General features: G+C 40.5%; 2 protein-coding genes across 3 annotated transcripts; one reads left to right on the top strand and one right to left on the bottom strand.

Moving 5' to 3' along the window:
• The first annotated feature begins 11,340 nt into the window (after window positions 1–11,340).
• On the top strand, window positions 11,341–13,338 carry LOC116932504. The gene is made up of 3 exons (XM_045180539.1): window positions 11,341–11,703; window positions 11,948–13,187; window positions 13,277–13,338. Exons 1-3 carry the CDS (start codon window positions 11,341–11,343, stop codon window positions 13,336–13,338), a joined length of 1,665 nt encoding a protein of 554 aa, XP_045036474.1.
• Window positions 13,339–17,186: 3,848 nt separating this feature from the next.
• LOC123476886 lies at window positions 17,187–18,056 on the bottom strand. Of its 2 annotated transcripts, none has more exons than XM_045179831.1 (3): window positions 17,848–18,056; window positions 17,514–17,795; window positions 17,187–17,421 (listed from the first exon to the last, which is right to left on the bottom strand). In XM_045179831.1, the coding sequence occupies exons 1-3, from the start codon at window positions 17,924–17,926 to the stop codon at window positions 17,318–17,320; spliced, it is 465 nt and encodes a 154-aa protein (XP_045035766.1). In that variant the 5' UTR covers window positions 17,927–18,056; the 3' UTR covers window positions 17,187–17,317. The 2 variants fall into 2 exon arrangements, 1 of the variants encoding a protein (XP_045035766.1); XR_006651919.1 differs by having other exon boundaries at window positions 17,190–17,421; window positions 17,514–17,783; window positions 17,848–17,899.
• Between the last annotated feature and the right edge of the window lie 3,067 nt (window positions 18,057–21,123).

Raw genomic sequence — 21,123 nt, 5'->3', positions numbered from 1 at the left:
AAGTTGTGGCCTCCAATGCATACCACTGTTCACCATAAGTCATATCTAGCAAAAATTCGACTTACAATTCCCTGACATTTTGACAGGTCATGTACTATACATATGAATGTATAATGCCTATGCCGACATGCCCCATGTTGCAATGTATCAACTTGCCCCAACCCGGGGTTTATTCAAATAAAAATTTTTATTACTCCTTTATAGTTGATTAAAACAAATCAATTTTTACAGTTCAATAGAGGACACAATTTTCTATAAAACTAATATTTTTTAAAAATTATATGCATACCAAGAAAAGATAAAATTGATGAATACCAAGCACGCAACTATTGTGGATTTGACACAAAAAATTTCGTTATTTTCTATTTCCTAAACTATTTGGGATAAATTTATAAAACTTTGCACAAATGTGCGCACGATAAACATCTTTGACTATGAATTATTTCAATAAAACCTCTTTCACACAATTCTTTTAAATTAGGAATTGCAAACTTGCCCTCCTGCCAACTAGCCCCACTCTCCCCTACTGCTCGAACATTCACCCTTTTTGAATTTATAAAATCTGTATTATATATTTTTATAACTTGCCGAGCATATTAAATTATCAATAAAGAAAAAAATACATTTTTTAATTCACATTTTTTTTTGTCTTAGTTTAAAACAAAAATTTTTTTTGCTGCCGTGGCCCCCCCTGAACCTGTGGACCCCGGGCGGCCGCCCGGGTTGCCCGTGGGTAAAGGTGGGCCTGCAAGTGACCACACGCCACCGCCATCTAAGCCACACCCAATGTGCCACTTGCAATTCTGTATAAAAAGCAATGTTATTCGCAACAATACTTAGAGTATTGTCATGCTCCTTGGTTTGATTGTATTGCTATTGTAGAAGTCAATAAATACACGCCTGGCAAATCTTACAATTGGAGGTCCCAACGAGACTTGAAATTGAAATAAAAGATTTTGTCACCGGTATAAATAGACTTCGAAACAATAGACAATAAAATTGAATCAGGAGGATAAAGAGCTTATATATTTTTTTCTTTCTACTTGCGTCGGTCAACAAAATCCATCAAGGTAAGCGAATGCAGAAATCTTTTTTACCAGTGACTACTCTCAGGACCAACTCCGTTTACCCTGACTTAACTAACGAAACTTCACCACCAGTAAACCCAAATTTGAAAACCCATGATATAACAAATCCTGACTCTGAAATTAAAACGCCAAGAGCCGCGTTTATTCTCAGCTGGAAAGAATTAGTTGAATTAGAATACAAGTATACTAAGGAAAAATCAAAAAGTTATCAAACAACTTCAACAACAGCCACGATGAAACAATTGGGAGATAGAAAAAAAGAGGCAAATACAGCGGCGCATAACGCCTTATACCAATTTGCGTACTCAATGTTAAAAGAAACTTTAAATACGCCAGACGAAATCACTCACGAGACGATAAGTAAAACAACAAAAGCTATAAGAGATCAGATTCAGTCACTCGGAAGAGAATTTAGTAACGTAGACACTCTTTTACAACAGTTAAAAACTGTTAACGGTAAAGAGAAAGAATTCTTGATCAAAGTAAACACCGTTCTTCAAGAAGAAGCACTTGCGCAACAAGTCGCAGAGAAAAATGAACAGACGAAATCAGCTTAGAAAACTTTAACTTACAAAAACAAATTGCAAAAAAAGGAAAGAACCCAAATCAATCGACCGAAAAAATAATAGAAAGTAACGAATGCTTAAAGAATTCACTGGAAAAAACTTATCAGCGAACAAGTGAATTAGAACAAATACTTCGAAAAAACACAGAAAACGAAGAATATCTTAAAAAACTAGTGAAAAAGAAGGAAGAAACTACAGCACACGTGGAAACCGAAGGTCAAGAAAATATAAACGAAAACTAGTTACTCCTAGAAAGTTATAATACCGTTAAGAAACACGAAAAGGCACAGAAAGAAAGAAGCGACGAATTAGAAAAGGAGGTAATAGAATTAAAAAACTCTCTCGAAACAACAAAAGGAGAAAGAAGCTGTCTACACAAAGGGCAACTAGAATTAGCCGCAAGGAATAGAAACCTCGAAAGACAAACAAGAGATAAAGAAACACTCATTTCAACACAGGAGAGCAAGATACAACGCCTTGAGGAACGTCTAGTGGAATATAAGCAAAAAGAAGCTTTTTACATTGAAGCAGAGAGCTCAGACAATTCTAGAACAGAAGAACAGACAGGAGAAGTTTCCAAACTAATAGAATAAATCAACGATCTAACGTCAATAAGTGAAATAAACAACAAATCATTACATTTCGAATTAGATACAGAACAAGTTTTAAAGCAACAGCAAACTATTGAAACTCTAAAAAAACAAATAGAGTCCCAGAATAAAACAATAGAACTATTGCAGAAACAGAACGAGCTTCGTAACAAAGAGAAACCAAATTTTAAAATCATGGGAGTTGACCACGATACTTCCGAGGAAGCTGAGACTTCGAGACACAACCCAATAGGAAAATCAACAAAAAAAGCCCCTACCGCAGAAGAAATAGACATGATCAAAACCTTTACTCAAACAATAGTAAAAGTTTTGGGGGAACTGTTCTCTCGAGAAGATAAAAAATCCATCCCTCCATACAAAGGAAAAAGCACAGACAAACTGATAACGGAGTGGCTTAAAACAGCTGAGCACGTAGCAAGAAACAACAACTGGGACGACACCCAAAAGTTACGATTCTTTTCAGACAGACTTAAAGGTGAAGCTCTTGGTTGGCACGAAGAATACGTATCAGAACAAGGAGATGAACTTGAATACGATGACTGGAGATCAGCAATCATAGCAAGATTCCAAGACGCCTATGATCTAGCCACGCTAAAGAAAAAATTATTGCAACTAAAACAGAAACCGGAAGAAAACTGCAGAGCTTTCGTGTCAAGACTAAACAACCTATACGACGGAATCGAAGAAAAAGAAGAAAAACTTGACCACAACAAGACAGTTGTGGAAGACCAGCTCTTGAGTAAAGTAAAAAAGATGCGGGATACCACCAGAATTAAACTTTTAATCCAAGGGATCTTACCAAAAATAAAAACGGAACTTTACCTACGAATGCCAGAAGAAGCCAACGAATTCGATGCACTATGCAAACAACTGTTTATTTCAGAACAAATCTTGCAAAACAAGGAAAACAACGACGACAAAAAACTAACAGCAGTCATTGCTGGCATTGCACACCGTGGAAAACAACAGGATTTCGAAATAGAGAAACTAAGACAGAAAATTTTAGAGATGGAATGTGCTAATAAAAATGAAATATCACAGGGAAAAAATGCAGTCATAGCAGCCACTGACCAATACGAGCCTCGCAGATCAAAATCAGGGGAACACAATTCAAGACCACAGTATCCGAGAGTACGATTTAACAATAACCAGCAAAACAGCCGCGAATCAAGCTACTCACGCAGCCGAGAACCAAATTTTCCCAGAAGCAGAGAAGCCAGCCCATATAGAGAAAACTATAAAGCCCAGAGGGGAAGGGAAAGTTTTCAAGAATCGACAACGCAACGCCAAACACCTTATTAATACGGGCCACATCAAAATGGACAACGGCAACTAAACCAAAGACAATTTCAACGGCCACAGAATAATTCGTATCAACCGCAAAGAAATATATACCAACCCAACAGATTTCAAAATTTTGGGAACCCTCAAAATCAGCCATGGCGTGAATCGACTGGGGATCAGTATCAGCCACGAGGACAACCTTTTCACAACACACAACCAGCGAAAAACAGTGACATTACGTGCTACAAGTGTAACAAAAAGGGACACATTGCAAGAGAATGCTGGACGGATATGGCACGTATCAACCGTCAACGACGACGTCAAATGTAGGAAACCACTCACTCTATAATTCCAAAAGCATTAATCACTATCATGAAAACCTAACTTTACGGCAGAAATACCTAAACTTATACGTATACCAATTAGAATTTGTGAAAAAGAAACAAAAGCTTTAGTAGACACTGGTGCAGCAGCCAGTTTAATTTCATCTAGCTTTTATTTTAACATAAGTGATAAAAATTTTAAACAAATAAAAAACACCGATGATCCGATATTTAGGACAGTATCAGGACAAGAGCTCAAATCATTAGGCCAATATGAATTTAAAATAACAATAAATAAGAATCATTTAATTAACCACAACTTTTATGTGATGGAAAATCTTAATGACAATTGTATCTTAGGGTTAGATTTTTTGGCTAGCAATAACGTAAAAATTAATACTAAAAATAAGCAGATCAGTTATGATCACTATGGAGTAGAACATAGTTTTTCCGAAAGTATATTGCCATTGTATAGCATAACTTTTTCCGAAGTGGGAATTAATATCCCACTAAGGCCTTTATCCAATGTAGAAGAAGAGGAACTTTCATTAACTACAAAAGATTACATTAATTTAACAGCTTTTAGTCAATTAGATTTATCAAACCAGGAAAATGGAAAATTAGAAAAGAAGGACTTTAAAATACCCTATTTTCCTAATGAAGTAAAAACAAAAATTGAATGGTTGCTTGTAAAAAACGAAAGATTGTTTCCAGATAAAGAATCAGACCTTGGGTTGGCTATTAATGTCAAACATTTCATTAATACGGGAGCTAGCACACCAATTAATTAGCGTCTGCGTAGAACGCCTGAAGCGCTAAAAAATACGGTAAAATCGAAGATTGATAGTATGCTACAAAATAAAATAATAAGAGACAGTCATAGCCCATTCTCAGCGGCAATTGTAATGGTTAACAAAAAGGATGGTGAGATGAGAATGTGCATTGACTATAGACAATTAAACAAAATAACGATAAAAGATAGATATCCCTTACCTAGAATAGATGATACCGTAGATGCATTGTGCGGTTCAAAGTATTTTTCAACACTGGATTTATTAAGCGGATACTGGCAAATAGAAATAGAAGAAAGCGAGAAATATAAAACAGCCTTTATATGTGAATTTGGACCATACGAATTGAATCGTATGCCATTTGGATTAACAAATGCACCAAGCACTTTTCAAAGAGCAATGAATAACATCCTGAAAGATGTACTTTTAAAGTTTGCATTGGTTTATCTAGAGGCGTTATTGTTTTCAGTAGTTCGATTGACGAACATATAAAACATTTAGAAGAAGTTTTTAAATTGTTGACAAAAGCGGGTTTTAAACTTAAACGAAAAAAATGCGAATTCTTTCAAGAGAAGTTGGACTATTTAGGTTACATAGTATCAGAACAAGGCATAACGCCAAATCTTAAAAAATTGGAATCAATTATTAATTACCCTGCACCTAAAAACACAAAAGAATTGAGTTCATTTTTGGGACTAGCAAGTTACTATCGAAAATTTATCAGAGTTTTCGCTGATAAAGCTCATCCATTGACAGCACTGACAAGGAAGTCAGTCGAATGGAAATGGGGGGAAGAACAAAGGGACGCCTTTGATTGTATAAAGAACTGTCTCATATCTAGACCTATTCTGAGCTATCCCAATTTCACGCGCGAATTTATCATCTATACGGATGCATCAGGATACGGAATAGGAGCAGTCTTGGCACAAATACAATCTCCACCCCAATCAGCGGATTCAGCTGTGACCGACGAACAGGATCACAGTGAATCAGACGACCTAGAAGTCGTCATCGCGTATACTTCTAAACATCTGAACGACCGTGAGGCCAAATGGTCAACAACAGAGAAATAAGCATATGCAATCATTCATGCTGTAGAAGTATTCAGAACGTACTTATACGGCCGGAAGTTCACGGTATTCACTGATCATCGACCTTTAGAATGGTTGATGAGCAAATCTGAACCGACAGGACGACTAGCAAGATGGGCATTGAAATTACAAGAATTTGACATCGTAATCGGATATCGACCTGGTAAGTCACACCAAAACGCCGACACTCTTAGTCGTATTCCAATATTACCCATTGCTAAAGAAGAATCGAAAACAGAATCCCAGGTTAATAATTTGGAGAAAGAATGGACTGAATTACAGCATGAAGATAACTATTGCCGAAGAATAATAGAGAATCTTAAAAAGATACAGAACGGAAATAAAAAGGTAAATATAAATGGATATAAGTTAAATGAGAAACAAGAACTAATTGATAGATATGGAAGGATAGTAGTTCCCATTGTGAAAATAAGAGAAATCATGGAGGAAAATCATGACCACATATTAGCGAGACATTTAGGTATAACAAAGACTCTGGCAAGACTACAAAGGCAGTATTCTTGGCCTAATATGCGATCTGATGACACGGCATACGTTAACTGTTGTTTAAAGTGTGCAAGACGAAAAGCATTTGACACGAGTAAAGCACCATTGCAACCTTTCCCACCAATAGATAGGGTATGGGAAAGAATTGCAATGGATGTAGTTTGACCAATTCAAGAAAGTGTTAAGGGATATAAATATATTTTAGTATTATCAGACTATGCCAGTAGATTTGTCTTTACATTTCCAATGAAAAATCAAACCGCACAAACAATAGCCAATATTCTAGTAAATAAGTTAATAACAAAATATGGAGCCCCAAAAATCGTGTTGACAGATCAAGGAATAAATTTTTTATCAAATATTGTTCAAGAAATATGTAAATTATTTAAGATAAAACAGATGCGTACAACTGCATATCATCCACAAACCGATGGATTAGTAGAAAGGTTTAACAGAACGCTATGTGATATGCTTGCTTGTTATGTGGTAGACGAACCCGAGGAATGGGACAGATATCTGCCATTCGTCACATTCGCATTCAACACGTTAAAACAAGAAACTCTTAAAGATAGCCCATTTTACCTTTTCTACGGAAGAGAACCCATTCTACCAAACGACATTAAAATCAACCGTCATTACGAGATGGAAGGAAATCAACATGAAGAATATTCTCGCCAGTGGAAAAAGGCTCAAGAATTAGCGAACCAGCATTTGTTCAAAGCTCAAACGAAGCAGAAAAAGTATTATGATGACGGGACAAAAAGTGTCAAGTACAATCCAGGTGATCTCGTACTATTAAAAGCACCACCCCAAGCCAGAAAATTTATAAATAGATGGAATGGTCCATTTAAAATCATACGTGGTTTCTCAGAAATTACGTACGAAATCCAAAACATTACAAATGAAAAACAAAAATCGATTGTTCCCTGCAACCGACTTAAACCTTATATAGCACGAGATGTTCCGGCCAAACAAGAACAAGAGATAGTCAGAGAAAAAAGCAGAAACGACAGCCATTAGACGAAGACCAGGGAGGCCTAAAAAGCAACTTGAACCGGAACAACCCATAATATCATTCCTAGATCCAAGAATGCTATTCCCCAATCCAATAGACCAGACTAATTCTGACTTTAGGACAACGTCACGATATAATTTAAGATCGAGAAATCAGGCATCCAATTTCTAAAATGCAATAATTTTTTTTAAACAGATGGAGAAAAAATTACTACTCATTTGCATTCTAACTACATTGCAAACAACCAACACAATCTTCTCGTCTGTATGCGATTGCAACTATTTTAAAACACGAGGAATTCAAGATATTAACTCACCATACTATTGCAAAAACCCCAGCACGACCCATCAACCAAGATTCCTAACAAATTATACGCTAATGACTAAACAAAACCCAGTAAAAACTTGGAAAGGATGGACTTGCAAACAATGGATTAAGACTAAGAAAATAACCGGATCTTTCTGGATAGGGTCTTTTGACACAGTTTATTCACAGGAAACAAAATTACTCTCAGCAATTGAATGCTGGGAAATGGTAAATAATAAAAAATGCAGGGGTAATCTTATGCAGGCAGGAACAACAACGTTGAGTTTTATATCAACTCCTACAGGGGAAGGGAAGTGGTATGCTTTCAAAGAATACCATGCATTAAATTGCTTAGCGGAAGAGATAACATTAAAACAAGAGACACCAGAAAGCTTAGTGGAAAGTCCATTTGGATTCTTAAACACCACTCAGCAAGAAGGAGAGTATACACAAAATCATAACACCATAGTATGGGGAGATAGATCAACGAATTCATCTAATTCACAAATTATTTTTAAAGGTGAAGGGAATATAGAATTAACAAACTCAATGGTTAATGTAAACACTAGCCGTCTTCTAGATAATAAAAAACAGATAGAAATAACTTTCTCTAACAAACCAGATATAAATAATAAAGAATTCACACAACCTGGATTTAAAGTAGTAGGGATGCCTTTGACATTTCTTATTTTTCCAGGAGAGACGACCACAAAATTATATAAAAATTTTAAAATTTCATTACCATCCTGTGAGAACCAAGTAAATGTAGATACATGGTCTTGCAATGAATACGCAGACCCAGTAGCAAGCAAAGTAAAACGGTCGACTAATAACGAAATTGAATTTTTTGACAACCGTTCTGAAAAAGAAGCTATGGGGAAAAGACTTTACAGCATATCGTATGCATGGGGTTCGATACGAATGGGACATCCTATAATAACAAACGTAGAAGAAAATGGAATAATGACTAAAAAAGATACAATTGCGTATCTCATGTTTAATGGCTTATCAATAAACACGCAAGTATCAGTCCACAACCAATATGATATCCAAGACCCTTTGCCAACGGGAACAAAATTCGAATACATCGTAGATCACAGCATAAGGCTTATAAACACTAACATCTGCATCGTGGCAAATGAAAACAATCAAATTATGGCAGAAAATTGCACCGAAAACACATCAAGGTGGATACTGGATTTAACTAACTACCAATGGATTTCTCTGGAAACAGGCCTGTGCATCACCTTACATGATTAAGAAGATGGACGAGTTAGATTGGCAACACTAAAAACATGCAGTAGACAATTCCCCTCCATATTGTAAAAGAATTGTATACTTACTGGGTGTAAGGAAATTTCTCGGAATGGCTCCTTCCTTCAAAATCCATCGTTTAATCGAATGAAACACGTTTTATACTTCAGTCCCTCTTTTTATCTCATTCTCATCAAAATGACGCGTGCAAATACAAGAAGTGTTCGTCAAAACGATTGACGGTATTTGCTGTTGCCATAATCCTACGGCTGTTTTTGGGACGGAGAACAGAGCAGTTCCACCTTTTATTTGCGCACTTTTATAGCATGTTGGGTTTACAATATGGAGCAGCACACTTGCCAACCATTTTGGCGTAAATCCCGAATTTCTAGAGCTTCTTAACATCTCACAGCTTCTTATATCAATAGGATAAGCGTCCAAAATGGCAATCAAAAACTCAGTTTTCTCTCGATAGATGACTCTGATTCTAGTTTCCACCACTGTGCCCCGCCCCAAAACCGTATAAATTTTAGACATACAGACCAACGAAACGCGGTATAGGGATTCCTCTCAGCGTGAACCAACCAGGGTTCTATGACTCTGCTCCAGGAAATTTTACCGCTAGCCCTATTTTAGATCTTGGAAGGGAGTTTGCCACCTCTTTCAATACACAAAATTTTAGTTGACTTACGATCTCCCTCCACAAGAAAATACTAACCCCAAAATTTTATCACCAGTAATTTTAGACCCTTCACCTAACCCCGAGACCTTAACCTTTGTCCCCAGTCAGCAAAGCAATCGAGGACGTAGTCACAACAGCTCAGAAGAGCAGAGCCAAAGAGGTGACGATTTTATTAGTCTCTGGTTTCCTGCCTTCTTGGGCTGCGGAGTCTCTTAGCGACCTAGACGACGTCCTCGAATGTTGCACAGCTGACTGGCTCCCTAAACAACAAATTTTACAAGACTCTAGCCCTCAACAACCCCGAGGAAACCCTGACAAAAGAAAAAGAAACCAAAACCGGCAGATGCAGAAGGCCCGGTGACAGATCAAGGAAAAGGCGTACGGGGCAAGGAAGATTCAGCGGCTCTTCAACATTTACCCAAGAAGAGCCGTTCGAGAGGTGCTCGAAGACCGTTCACCCTCCTACGATGGTACTGTACAAGCTGAGGAGGAATATCTAAAGAGGACTTACAACCGATTGAGACCATCTCCGCAGCATTGCCAAAGTGTGAGGGAACTCTACGACACCTGCTACTGGTCCCAACCTTCAGAGGACCAGATGAACTTCCTTAATCGTGCGCCAACCCAACAAGAGCTTGAAGCTAAGCTTCGCCGGGCTACCAACAGATCACTAGGAATTTATGGCCTAGAATACCGTCATCTTAGAGCCATTGACCCCAACTGCATTCTGCTGGAAACAGTTTTTAAAATGGTTTGGAAGCTAGGGATTCCTAATTGTTGGAAGACATCGCGAACTGTCCCCATTTTCAAGAAAGGGGACACTAGCGACTTTCCAACTTTAGACCAGTCCTTTTTCCTACCATTTACAAACTGTTCTCGGAAGTGATGAGCCAGAGAATAACGGAAGTCGCTTCAGACCTTGGCTGGTTATCTCCCGAATAAAAGGATTTCCTCCCGGGGGTCCATGGTATTCAGGAACATACACAGCTCTTACAGACGGTGGTCGAGGAGACAAAGACCAAACGAAAGCACAGGTCTATAGCATGGCTGGACATGTGCAACGTGTTTGGATCTGTGCCTCACACCGTTCTGAATGAGTTTACATTCCTTCCAATACCAGAGGACCTCCGGCGCATCCTAGTGAACATATATTCGGGAAATCGGATGGATTTGGCTGTTGGGAAAGAATCCATCCGCATTTTCCCGACAGCAGGTGTTCGCTAGGGTGACGCTTTTAGTTCCCCTATTTTTAAACTGGCTTCCGAGCCCCTCGCCAGGGCCGGAAAGTCCAATATTAACCCCTGATTTTCTTATTTGGCTCGCTGGTGAAAACCACGGCATATACTGACGACATTGCCGTGGTTACAAATTCTCCCTCCGAGCTCCAAAATATTTAAAACGTTTTAACCCTCACCGCAAACATATTGGGCTGCAATTTAATGCCGGAAAATGGGCTTGCCTGGTATTCGACAAAGGCAAGCCGTCTGACACCCAGTGCCGAATTGGTGATCAATTAATTCGGTGCTTGGGTCCAGATGACCAAGAAACATATCTTGGTACACCGATCGGCGGAAAATTAAGGTTCCGATTACCAACTGACCTTATCCCCTAACCTCGACAAGCTTGCCGCCTCTAACCTTGCACCATGGCAAAAACTTTTTTCCGTAGTCACCTTCTTCCCTCCCTTACCCTCCCCTTACCCAACTGGACACTGAGTGCAAGAAGTTCCTAGGCCTTATTTGCAACTTACCCAACTACGCAACGGTCCCCTTTTTCTATGCGGATCGGCGGGGTGGGGGCCTAGGAACATGCCGCCTCACTGATGATGCTGACATCTGGACAATCGCCAGAGCTGCTCAGTTCCTCACTTGTAGAGATCTTACAGTTCCAACCAATCATCCCGGTTGGTGCAGACATCGAGAAGATGTTTCATCAGGTTCAAGTTCCCGAAGAAGATCAGTCAGCCTACCGTTTTGTTTACCGGACGCCAGGCAGCAGTACTGCTCCATTGACGTACCACATGACCGTTCACGTGTTTGGCTCAATTTCATCCTCAACTACCTGTATCTACACCCTGAACCGAACTGCAGACGATCATCGTGACCAGTTTCCAGAAGCTGCAGACAGTGTTCGACGTACGTTCTACGTCGACAACGACCTTGACTCATTCGATTCCGAAGATGAGGTAGTTAAATGGGCCCGCCAAATGAAGAACCTACTTCAGTTGGGTGGTTTTAACCTCACGAAGTGGACGTCATCATCAAGAAACGCGATGTGCTTTACGTGAGTTCGGACTCGCCACACCAACTCTGAATCTCGACCTGGATAAATTGCCCGTTGAACGAACCGTTGGCGTGATGTGGGATGGTGAGAGAGACATGTTAACGTTCAAAATTAACAAGTCATCAAACCCTAACACTCTTACCAAGCGAACGTTCCTAAGCATCATTTCCAGTGTTTACGATCCATTGGGTCTCGTAGCGCCTGTAACCTTCTTGATGAAGTCTCTTCTTCAAGACATCTGGACGTATGAAACCAGGATTGGCTGGGATGATCTTCTACCGGAAGAATTACGTGAACGTTTTCTACACTGGTACGAACATCTTGAAAATTTCGAGACGCTTTCGGTGCCACTGTGTTACAGATTCAATGGGGGGAGCTGTAAGCAGCAGTGGTTGCATGTATTCACGGATGCAAGTTCAAAAGACTTCGGAGCTGTGGCTTACTTCCGTTCGGTCTATGAAGACCATTCGATAGACGTGTCTTTCGTCATGTCGAAAACCCATGTCACCCCATTCAAAGGCCTTACAATTCCTAGGCTAGAACTTCAAGCAGCAGCTGAAGGTCTGAACATAGCCCTCACCGTTTGTCGAGAGCTAGGAATGGACCTACAAGACGTTACCTTTCACACCGACTCGCAAACAGTGTTACGTTGGATCTACTCACGAACGTGCAAATTCGAAGTTTTCGTGAACAATCGTGTTGGCAAAATCCTAAGAAACACCAATCGTCGGCAGTGGCGTCATGTAGCTGGAGTCAAAAATCCTGCTGACCTGTGCAGTCGTGGTATTGACCCACAGAACGTAAACGAGTTGTTCCAGTTTCACCAAGGACCGCAATTCTTGCAACTCGATCCATCTGAATGGAACAATTGGGTTGACATTGCTGAGCCGGAAGAGAGTGACGTGAATGTGATTCGCATTTTGGCAATAAAAACAGAAGATGAGAATCATCCCGTAGACCAATGCGTAAAAAACTGTTCGAGTTTGCTTAGATATCAGAGAGTTCTAGCATGGTGTTTGAGATTCGTGAGAAATACACAATCCAGAAAACATGGGGACAAACTGACAGTCGGAGAGTTAACGGTGTTAGAAATGTCAACCTCGTTAGTGATTTGCGTCAAACGTGCTCAAGCGTTATCTTTCAAGGAAGAAATCTATGCCCTGAGAAAAAACCTGGAACTACCGCTGACGTCTAAACTTCGTCCTTTCAAGCCATTTTTAGACGACGTCGGACAGTTACGAGTAGGCGGACGTATCCACCACGCCCCGGTAGACTACTCAGCAAAACATCCCATTCTGCTACCACGAGATCAGTTGTTGACTCAACGGATAGTGTGGGATCATCCCGTGAAAAATTTGCATGTGAAAGCTGAGACGTTGTTAGCAAGTATACGTTCACTTTACTGGATACTTTCTGGGCGGAAAGTCATCAAATCAGTCTTGAATAATTGCTGGCCTTATAAACGCCGATCGTAGAAGCCAATGCCGCCCCTTATGGCATCGCTTCCAGTACATCGACTTTCGCCGGAACCGGATAAGAACACCCAACAAGCTAACCAGCAAGTTGGGACCCCGCAAAAGATTTTGGTTGATCGATGTTCCGCCATACTCAGCAGCTCCATCGAAGACAACACGAACTTTGGTCGATGAGCTAAACGGACTCATGACTCCGTGGTGAGGTAGATACCACGTTTTGTTGCTTTCCTTCAACGCCTCTTGAGTCGTGAGAAGCCTGGCATGTTTTAATGCGATGTACTCCTGGAATACGGCATCGTATTTTCGGGCGAAATCAGCATCTCGATGGAAGCGTCTCTCGAGTGCATAAAACCTTTTCAAGGCAGACGTCTGATTTTTCGGAAGGTTTACGTCATTAGCCTTCCACATCAAGCCGATTTGGTAACGATTACATACGTTTTTTACAGTACGATCGAGGATACGTTTTCCTCGCTGGTCGTCTGCGGAAAGAACTGGCGGTTCTTCTTCGACGTCCTTTGCCTCGAGTTGCCAGAATCTCCTCACTAACTCATTCAGGTCTTCTCTTTGTTCTTCTGACACAATGTGTGCGATGAACGGGATATCGGTGTTCTGCGGGCCCGTTGGACCACCCAGGCACCAACCAAAAGGAGTTTTGAAGGCGATGGGCCCTGTTTTTCCCGCCGGCGGCTTGATGGAAGCGACATGATCGTGGGCCTCTGCTACGTCGATTCCGATGAGTACGGTTACATCCTCCAGTTGAACGTTCGGGACATCAATACCACGTACGCTGGGGGTCTATCGGAGAGTTGGACGTTACCTTCAATTTTCGACGGCGTAAGCATGCTTAACTTCAAACTTGCTCGTTCCGTCACGGGATGAAATTGAGAAGTGTACTACGGAAGCACAAACGTTAGACGTGGCCCCATCGTACGATACAACGTTGATGAGTTTAGACGGCCCAACGATTCCCAATTTCTTTACTACATCACTCCTTATCAGTGTGGTGTCACTTCCGGTATCCAAGAAACCGTAGGTACGATCTTAAAACGTACACATCGCTTTAAAGGCTCCAAATGGGTAGCTGTCCCAAGGAATGCCGTCGATGTTGGCGCCGATGGAGTGTGTTGATCTGCTGACTTCCGCTGTGGGATGAACTCAGCTCCATGAAGCAAGGTATGATGTCTCGAGCCAGTGCAACCACTAATGGTGCATTTGACGTCTTTCGGACACTCCTTACGTTCGTGGTTGCCGGTCAGGCATAGCAAACACCTTCCGGACTTGAAGATTTTCTCTGCCCTTTTTTCTGAGGAGAGAGAGGTGAAGGCGGTGCATTCGATAAGGTTGTGGGCCTTGCCGTGGCATACCAAGCATTTTCAATGCACCTTCTTCTCGGCTCTTCTCTTCTCCGTGTGCAATCGGCTCCTTGGAGGCACGGTTGCTGGGGAAGATCCTGCCGTTACTTTCGAGCCTTCCGTTGTCGATACATGGCCAATGGTGGATACATGAGGAACGCTGGGTCTCTTGACTGGCTCCTTTTAATGGAATCTCACGTTTTTGGGCGTCGAGGTGGGCAAAGACTCGAATACGTTTTTCCATGTTGTTTACTCATGGATTTTAAAGTTACCCAATCATCCAGGTCAAGGATGTTCAATTCTGCTCCCGCCATCTTACGTTTCTCACTCCACTTGTCCCTCAGGTATGCCGGCAGCTTCGCTTCAATAGCCATCAGCGTAGTGCGGCTGTGAAGTTCCTGCGCATACTTGGATTGGAATAGGGTCACCACTGCACCATGTAGACGGTTCGCGAATGATTTTAGGTTGCCAGCTTCTTGATTCTTCAATGGTGGAATCTGGAGCAGGTCATCTAGGTACGTCTGATCCATAATCTCGGTCGGCCATAAACTGAATCTAGACGTTCCCAAACAACGGAATACATGGAACCATCAGTAAGGCATTCACTGACTTCGTTACGAACGCCTTCTGTTAGGAAATATTCAAGAATAAACAGGAGGACAGGGAAACCGTTGTACTCGTTTTCGTATAAGGCTCGGAATTTGGCCTTAAACCGCGGGTAATTCTTCGGATTTCCATCGAACGGCTGGATCGTGAAGTTCGGGGGTACGTGAACGACTACAGCAGCCACCGTGAGGGTGGTTGGAGCTGCCATTAGCAGGCTAGTGCTCAGAGAACGTGTCCGAAGATGCGTCGTCCCCAATAGAAGGGCCGCAGGCTGGATGCATGATAGGCAGTGGTCTCGAAGGCTGCTCTCGTGAAGAAGTGTCGGCGTCAAGCAGAGTCCTGCGATGCAGTACCGTGGCTTCGAGTGACTTCAAGGTAGACCGGGCGGAAACGTCTTGTCTAGCTGATAGAGTCTGTGGTCGGCTAGGTATGCGTGCTCCTTGGTCGATGACTTGCTCCTGAATCGTTCTCAGGTGTACCTTGCTGACACCAATCTCTGTTCGAAGGCCCTCGATCTGTGCGTTTAAGTCTAACTTAACCGTTTCGATCTTCTGATCCATGTTGTGTAACATCTTACGTGAGTCTTTAACCAACTGTGTGTTGGCGGCGATTTCAGTGGACGTGACATGGGAGCTGTCTATGAACTTGCCTAGTTGCTCACCCATACCCATTAAAGCCTTACTCAACGCTTCCGTGACTGACGTTGCGTTGGCTTCCATTTGGAACTTTGACTGTTCCAATTTGACTTCCAGCTCCAACATTTGCTTCTGGAGGTGCAGGTCTAGCTGGCTGTTTTGTCTGGGAAGACCGGTTGGCGCCGACCGAGTAGACCTCTTCTGCGATAACGTTGTGCTAATTGTGACGTCTGAAGCTGACGTCCCAATAGAGCTGACTGAGTGACGAGACGACGTGGAATACCTAATGGTGAAGTTGAGGATTTCCACGTGGTCGGTGTCAAATTGTATCTCCCATTTTTCACAGGCTTGACGTTGTGGATCAGTAATATAGGGCAAACTTTCCATATACTTGTAATGAAGGTCTTTTACGTCTTCATAGATACGAATTAACTCGTCTCGCCATGCTGCAACTTGCAACTTCTTGAGTCTGATGGCTCCCATCTTGTGATCTGCCACTGCTTTTCTGAGCTGATTCGTTAACTTCGTGTGGGCCGCTTTTCTTCTCCCACGTTTCTGCTTGATATCGTTGTCTGGGAGGAGGAAGCCTTCATTCTTCCCTTCTTCTGGCTTCATTTCGTCTTCTATAGAGAAATTGCCGCCCGACTCAATACTCTCGGCTTTTGCCACGGCTTCACTCATGACGTGGAAACGTTCAAAGACAAGGAAGTAGTCACACGTAAACGGATGTCGATGATTCACGTAGATACAGCGACGATACAGTCAGATACGCAACACGTGGTATACCGGGCTCTGCCTTCAGGCTGGTGTAAACGTATGCCAAAGTCTTGCCACAGGGAATACCCGACAATTTTACTGAATCTTAACACGTTACTAGGGGTGACAAGAGAAATGCACGTGTTCGTTAAATCCCGGGTTTCGGCACCATTTGTAACGCACCTGACGTGCTTGCAGGCGCGTTGCAGAGAAAGATAAGAGAATTTACTTGGGGGGAATTTAAGCACACTGTATTTCTGTGAGAAAAACGGGGGGAAAAAACGTAGAGGACCAACGTAAGGACAAACTGTCTTTAAAGGCCCGTTCAGACTACACTTTTTTTTCCCGGATTCCGGAGTCCGGATTTTTTTTCACGGATATCTGAGACCGGATTTTTGTCCAACCAATCAGAATTTTCTATTTTTACGCGTATTGTTTTATTTTAACCTTGTAGAGCAACAACAAAAAAACTGTACAATTGTTTCAGTTTTGTTTTACAATTGTTTTTATTGTTGTTTTGAAGTGACAATTTTGATAATAATTGCCGATGCCAATGAAAACAGTAAATCTCCCAGGAAGGTGCTTAATAAAAGTGCTACAAAGAGAAATTCGTGTCCTAATAATATGCCCAAAAGGTAAGTGTTGTATTTTTAGTAATTAAAACTCATCAATATATAACTTTTCACTAATTTTTAACTCTCTTTTAGTAAGAAGAACATTTTCCGGAATCCGAAAGCGATGGACTGCAAGCTGTCCCCAGTTGCAAAGTAATGAAGAGACATGGCCAGGCGCGCACCTGTCAAAAGATATATTATTATTTAGGATATAGGATAGGATTACATAAAATCAATAGTATTTAAAAACTAAAAATAAATATATACCACTAACCCAGTGGAATACACTTCCTGAACGTGGTGTCTTGTTTGTGCCCAACTTGTGCAATCCGTTGAAGCAGCCCCTCAAAAATGGTAGGAGTCATTCTTGTTGCAGTAATTAAGGTGTAGTGGTCAGAGACTGCAGCCTCTTTGAGGATGGTGTTGTACCAAGAATGTTTCTCTCGATTTTCTGCAGTGTTATGTTCTCTAGTCCACTTTCGACCGAGTGGACGACGTTTCCGTTGCAGAGCCTTATATTTTAGAATTCTCCCCAAACGCCAAGCTTGAATAAGGGCTATACTCATTTTAATTTTCCATCTCCAAAACTCAAATTAAATGTGTTTTACCTCCACTTCCATTTAATAATAAGAGAAAAGCGTTCGGAAAAAACAAACACTGCAGACGAACTGTCAAAAACGAAGCCATCTAGGTAAATTGTATCAAACTCATGCTAGAAATCGCGCAGCGTGACTTGGCAACGTCTTCTAAATTTGTCACCGACTTTCAGAAAACCGGAAAAATAAGAAGATAGTCTGAAGGGGTACTTTTTTCGTCGTCCGGATTTGTTTTCTTGAAAAAAATCCGGACTCCGGAATCCGGGAAAAAAAAAGTGTAGTCTGAATGGGCCTTAAGACGGGGCAGGGAAAATCAAAACGTAAAAATCGAATAGACTGACGAGGTAACTTGGTTACAAAAGGTACAAGACTGACAAAAACAAAACGAGACCACCCGACGACGACTTAGAAGGTCCTTGCCTCCCACAGCCCTGCCCAATGAGGGCAGCACCGTAGGTGACAGTTATGTTGGCTACAATATCATGAATATGTAGTCGGTCAAAAATGGCAGCATCCTAGTGAGTTTGTGTATGTTTGATAGATTTAGTCTGCTACACTGACAACTATACTTCGTTCACCTGTCTTCACACATATTCGTACAGGTATATATTTCATTTTGTATTTGTTACCTTCCTTGACGTTTTTGATGAGATCAAAAGACGAAAGAGTCTTTTGTCTCACAAAGGCAAAAAAATTTGAAAAACAATGGGATTTCTTTACATACCCGTTAACATCAAGTTGTTTAGATGAATTTCTTGTCTCTGATCTTCCCTCCAAAGTGAATCATTTTTATTGCCATCCGTTATGTCTAAATGTATTCATTTTCTAACTAGCCTTCCAGAAACAGGGTCTTTTTTTGTCCATGCCATAATTGATATGAAATCGAACAGATTTCGTGGAATTATTATGAACATCAATACATGGTAAGACCCTTGATTGTACGGCAATCAGAAATTAATGAATTCAAATCAGTTCCCATTTTATCCACAGTACTTATGTACAGTACCCACCAAACTATTAGGTACACCCCTCCTTTTTCAGTGCATTCTTATGGCACTACGTGTCTTGGAAAAAATGCAATAACTATTGAACCGCTTGGGCTAGATTTTTTTCTTTTTTCCGTGAGTAGATCTAATGATGATCTACATTTTTTATACACATGAAGTCGTCGTAGGATTAACCCCCACGGCGCTACGGTATCGTTCACTTTATTAGGTACACCCCCTTTTCTCCGATATGCGCCGTGTTAAATACGGCGTTTTCAAAATATACAAAAATACTAAAAATAAAGCTAAAATCTTTTTCTTTGTGCCAAAAGATGCACAATTCTTCACTCTATACTAATCCAAAGAATGATTTACAGTCAAACCAACTAAAAGAACCCTTCTCTATACCCCGAAGTTTACCCCCTCAACATTTTTACGGCAAAATCAAAACTGGCGATGTCGCCACCAGAGGCACTGCAAGATTCGGGCTGTTGCTACCAGCCGCCAGCTTTCACAGAATATGGTTTCAATTTTAATCTTAGTTCCATTAGAAAATAAACAATGAAATATGCTATATGCGATGCGAAAATGAAAATAATCAGATTTTTTTAAATATCTTGTGTGCCCCTCATCGCATTGGCGCAGCAACAGCCCGAATCCTGCAGTGCCTCTGGTGGCGACATCGCCAGTTTTGATTTTGCCGTAAAAATGTCGAGGAGGGTAAACTTCGGGGTATAGAGAAGGGTTCTTTTAATTGGTTTGACTGTAAATCATACTTCGGATTAGTATAGAGTGAAGAATTGTGCATATTTTGGCACAAAGAAAAAGATTTTAGCTTTATTTTTAGTATTTTTTTGATATTTTTGAAAACACCGTATTTAACACGGCGCATATGGGGGAAAACGGGGTGTACCTAATAAAGTGAACGATACCGTAGCGCCGTGGGGGTTAATCCTACGACGATTTCATGTGTATAAAAAATGTAGATCATCATTAGATCTACTAACGGAAAAAAGGAAAAAAAATCTAGCCCAAGCGGTTCAAGAGTTATTGCATTTTTTCCAAGACACGTAGTGCCATAAGAATGCACTGAAAAAAGGGGGGTGTACCTAATAGTTTGGTGGGTACTGTACCTTTCCCATGATTAATAGACATTACTGAAATCCTCAGGGATAAATATTTCTAAAAATATAAACTTCAGCTTGATTTATTAAGTTTAAAGTTATTATTGTTACTTTAAATTTAAATCCTTATGCTTGCTTCGACTATTATTGAATGCTGAATAATATATATTTTCTCTGCTCTATTATTTTAAAGTTTAAGTTAATTTCTAATACTTTAGTTTCCGTAAGAAAACGGGAAGTCTGCGCAAACAAACTCACTACTTAAACATATATTTTATTCATTCTTTGGTAATAAAGTGGAAATTTAACCATCCACGCAAATAGATAACCACCCATTTATTTTTAAATATCTTTTGTAATACATGCTAGACTCAGAATAAAAATAGGTTCTAGGGTAAAATTGGAACATGGTTAACTTTCCCCGTTGAATGAGAGAACTATAGTAAACATTTCCTCCTTAAATAACCCTAGTTCTCTCGTTCAATGTTCAATGTTTAATTAGATGACGCGGACGCCATGACCACGCTATTGGTGACGCTCGTCTGCTACACGAGTATGCATTTTGAATAATTCAAAATGGATTGCAAATAGATAATAGAACACATTTAATACATTATGTTTTATGATTAATAATAAAAAATATGTTTATTAAAGTTATTTAAAATTTTTCGTGTTGAAAATTGGTTTAAACGCTGGTTGGTGATTAACACCTGACGCCGTCTTCATGACGCTATCGAACCACGCCATTTTTACCGATAGATGGAACTCTTAGACAACTGGACTTTGGGATTCAACTGTAACAGTAATTTTCGTTTCGTGCTTAAAAAAAATTAAATTTCTTTCATAAATGTTTTAAATTAATTAAACTACTTAAAAAAATTACTTATTTTACTTAACAATTTTAAAATTCAACATCTTTAAATTTTTCATTATCGAGATTCGAACTTATCGGATGGAAGCTCGAATTGCTGACCATTAGACCACTAGTTGACATAAAACTTAAAGGGAAGACATGGGGTGTAGGGCATGGCCCAGGTAAACCACCCTTTACTGCCCCTCTCCCAGGGGTGCGCGCAGTCCTTTCACCCGCTTGACCACCCTTCTGGTCGGCTTGGGCAGCGCGTCAGCTCCGTACAACTCAAAAGTAATTTAAGTTTCGTGCTTTCATAACATTAAAT

The sequence above is a fragment of the Daphnia magna genome, linkage group LG10 (assembly GCF_020631705.1).
Source record: "Daphnia magna isolate NIES linkage group LG10, ASM2063170v1.1, whole genome shotgun sequence".
Taxonomy (NCBI): Eukaryota; Metazoa; Arthropoda; class Branchiopoda; order Diplostraca; family Daphniidae; genus Daphnia; species Daphnia magna.
This window is presented reverse-complemented; position numbering and strand designations above follow the sequence as displayed.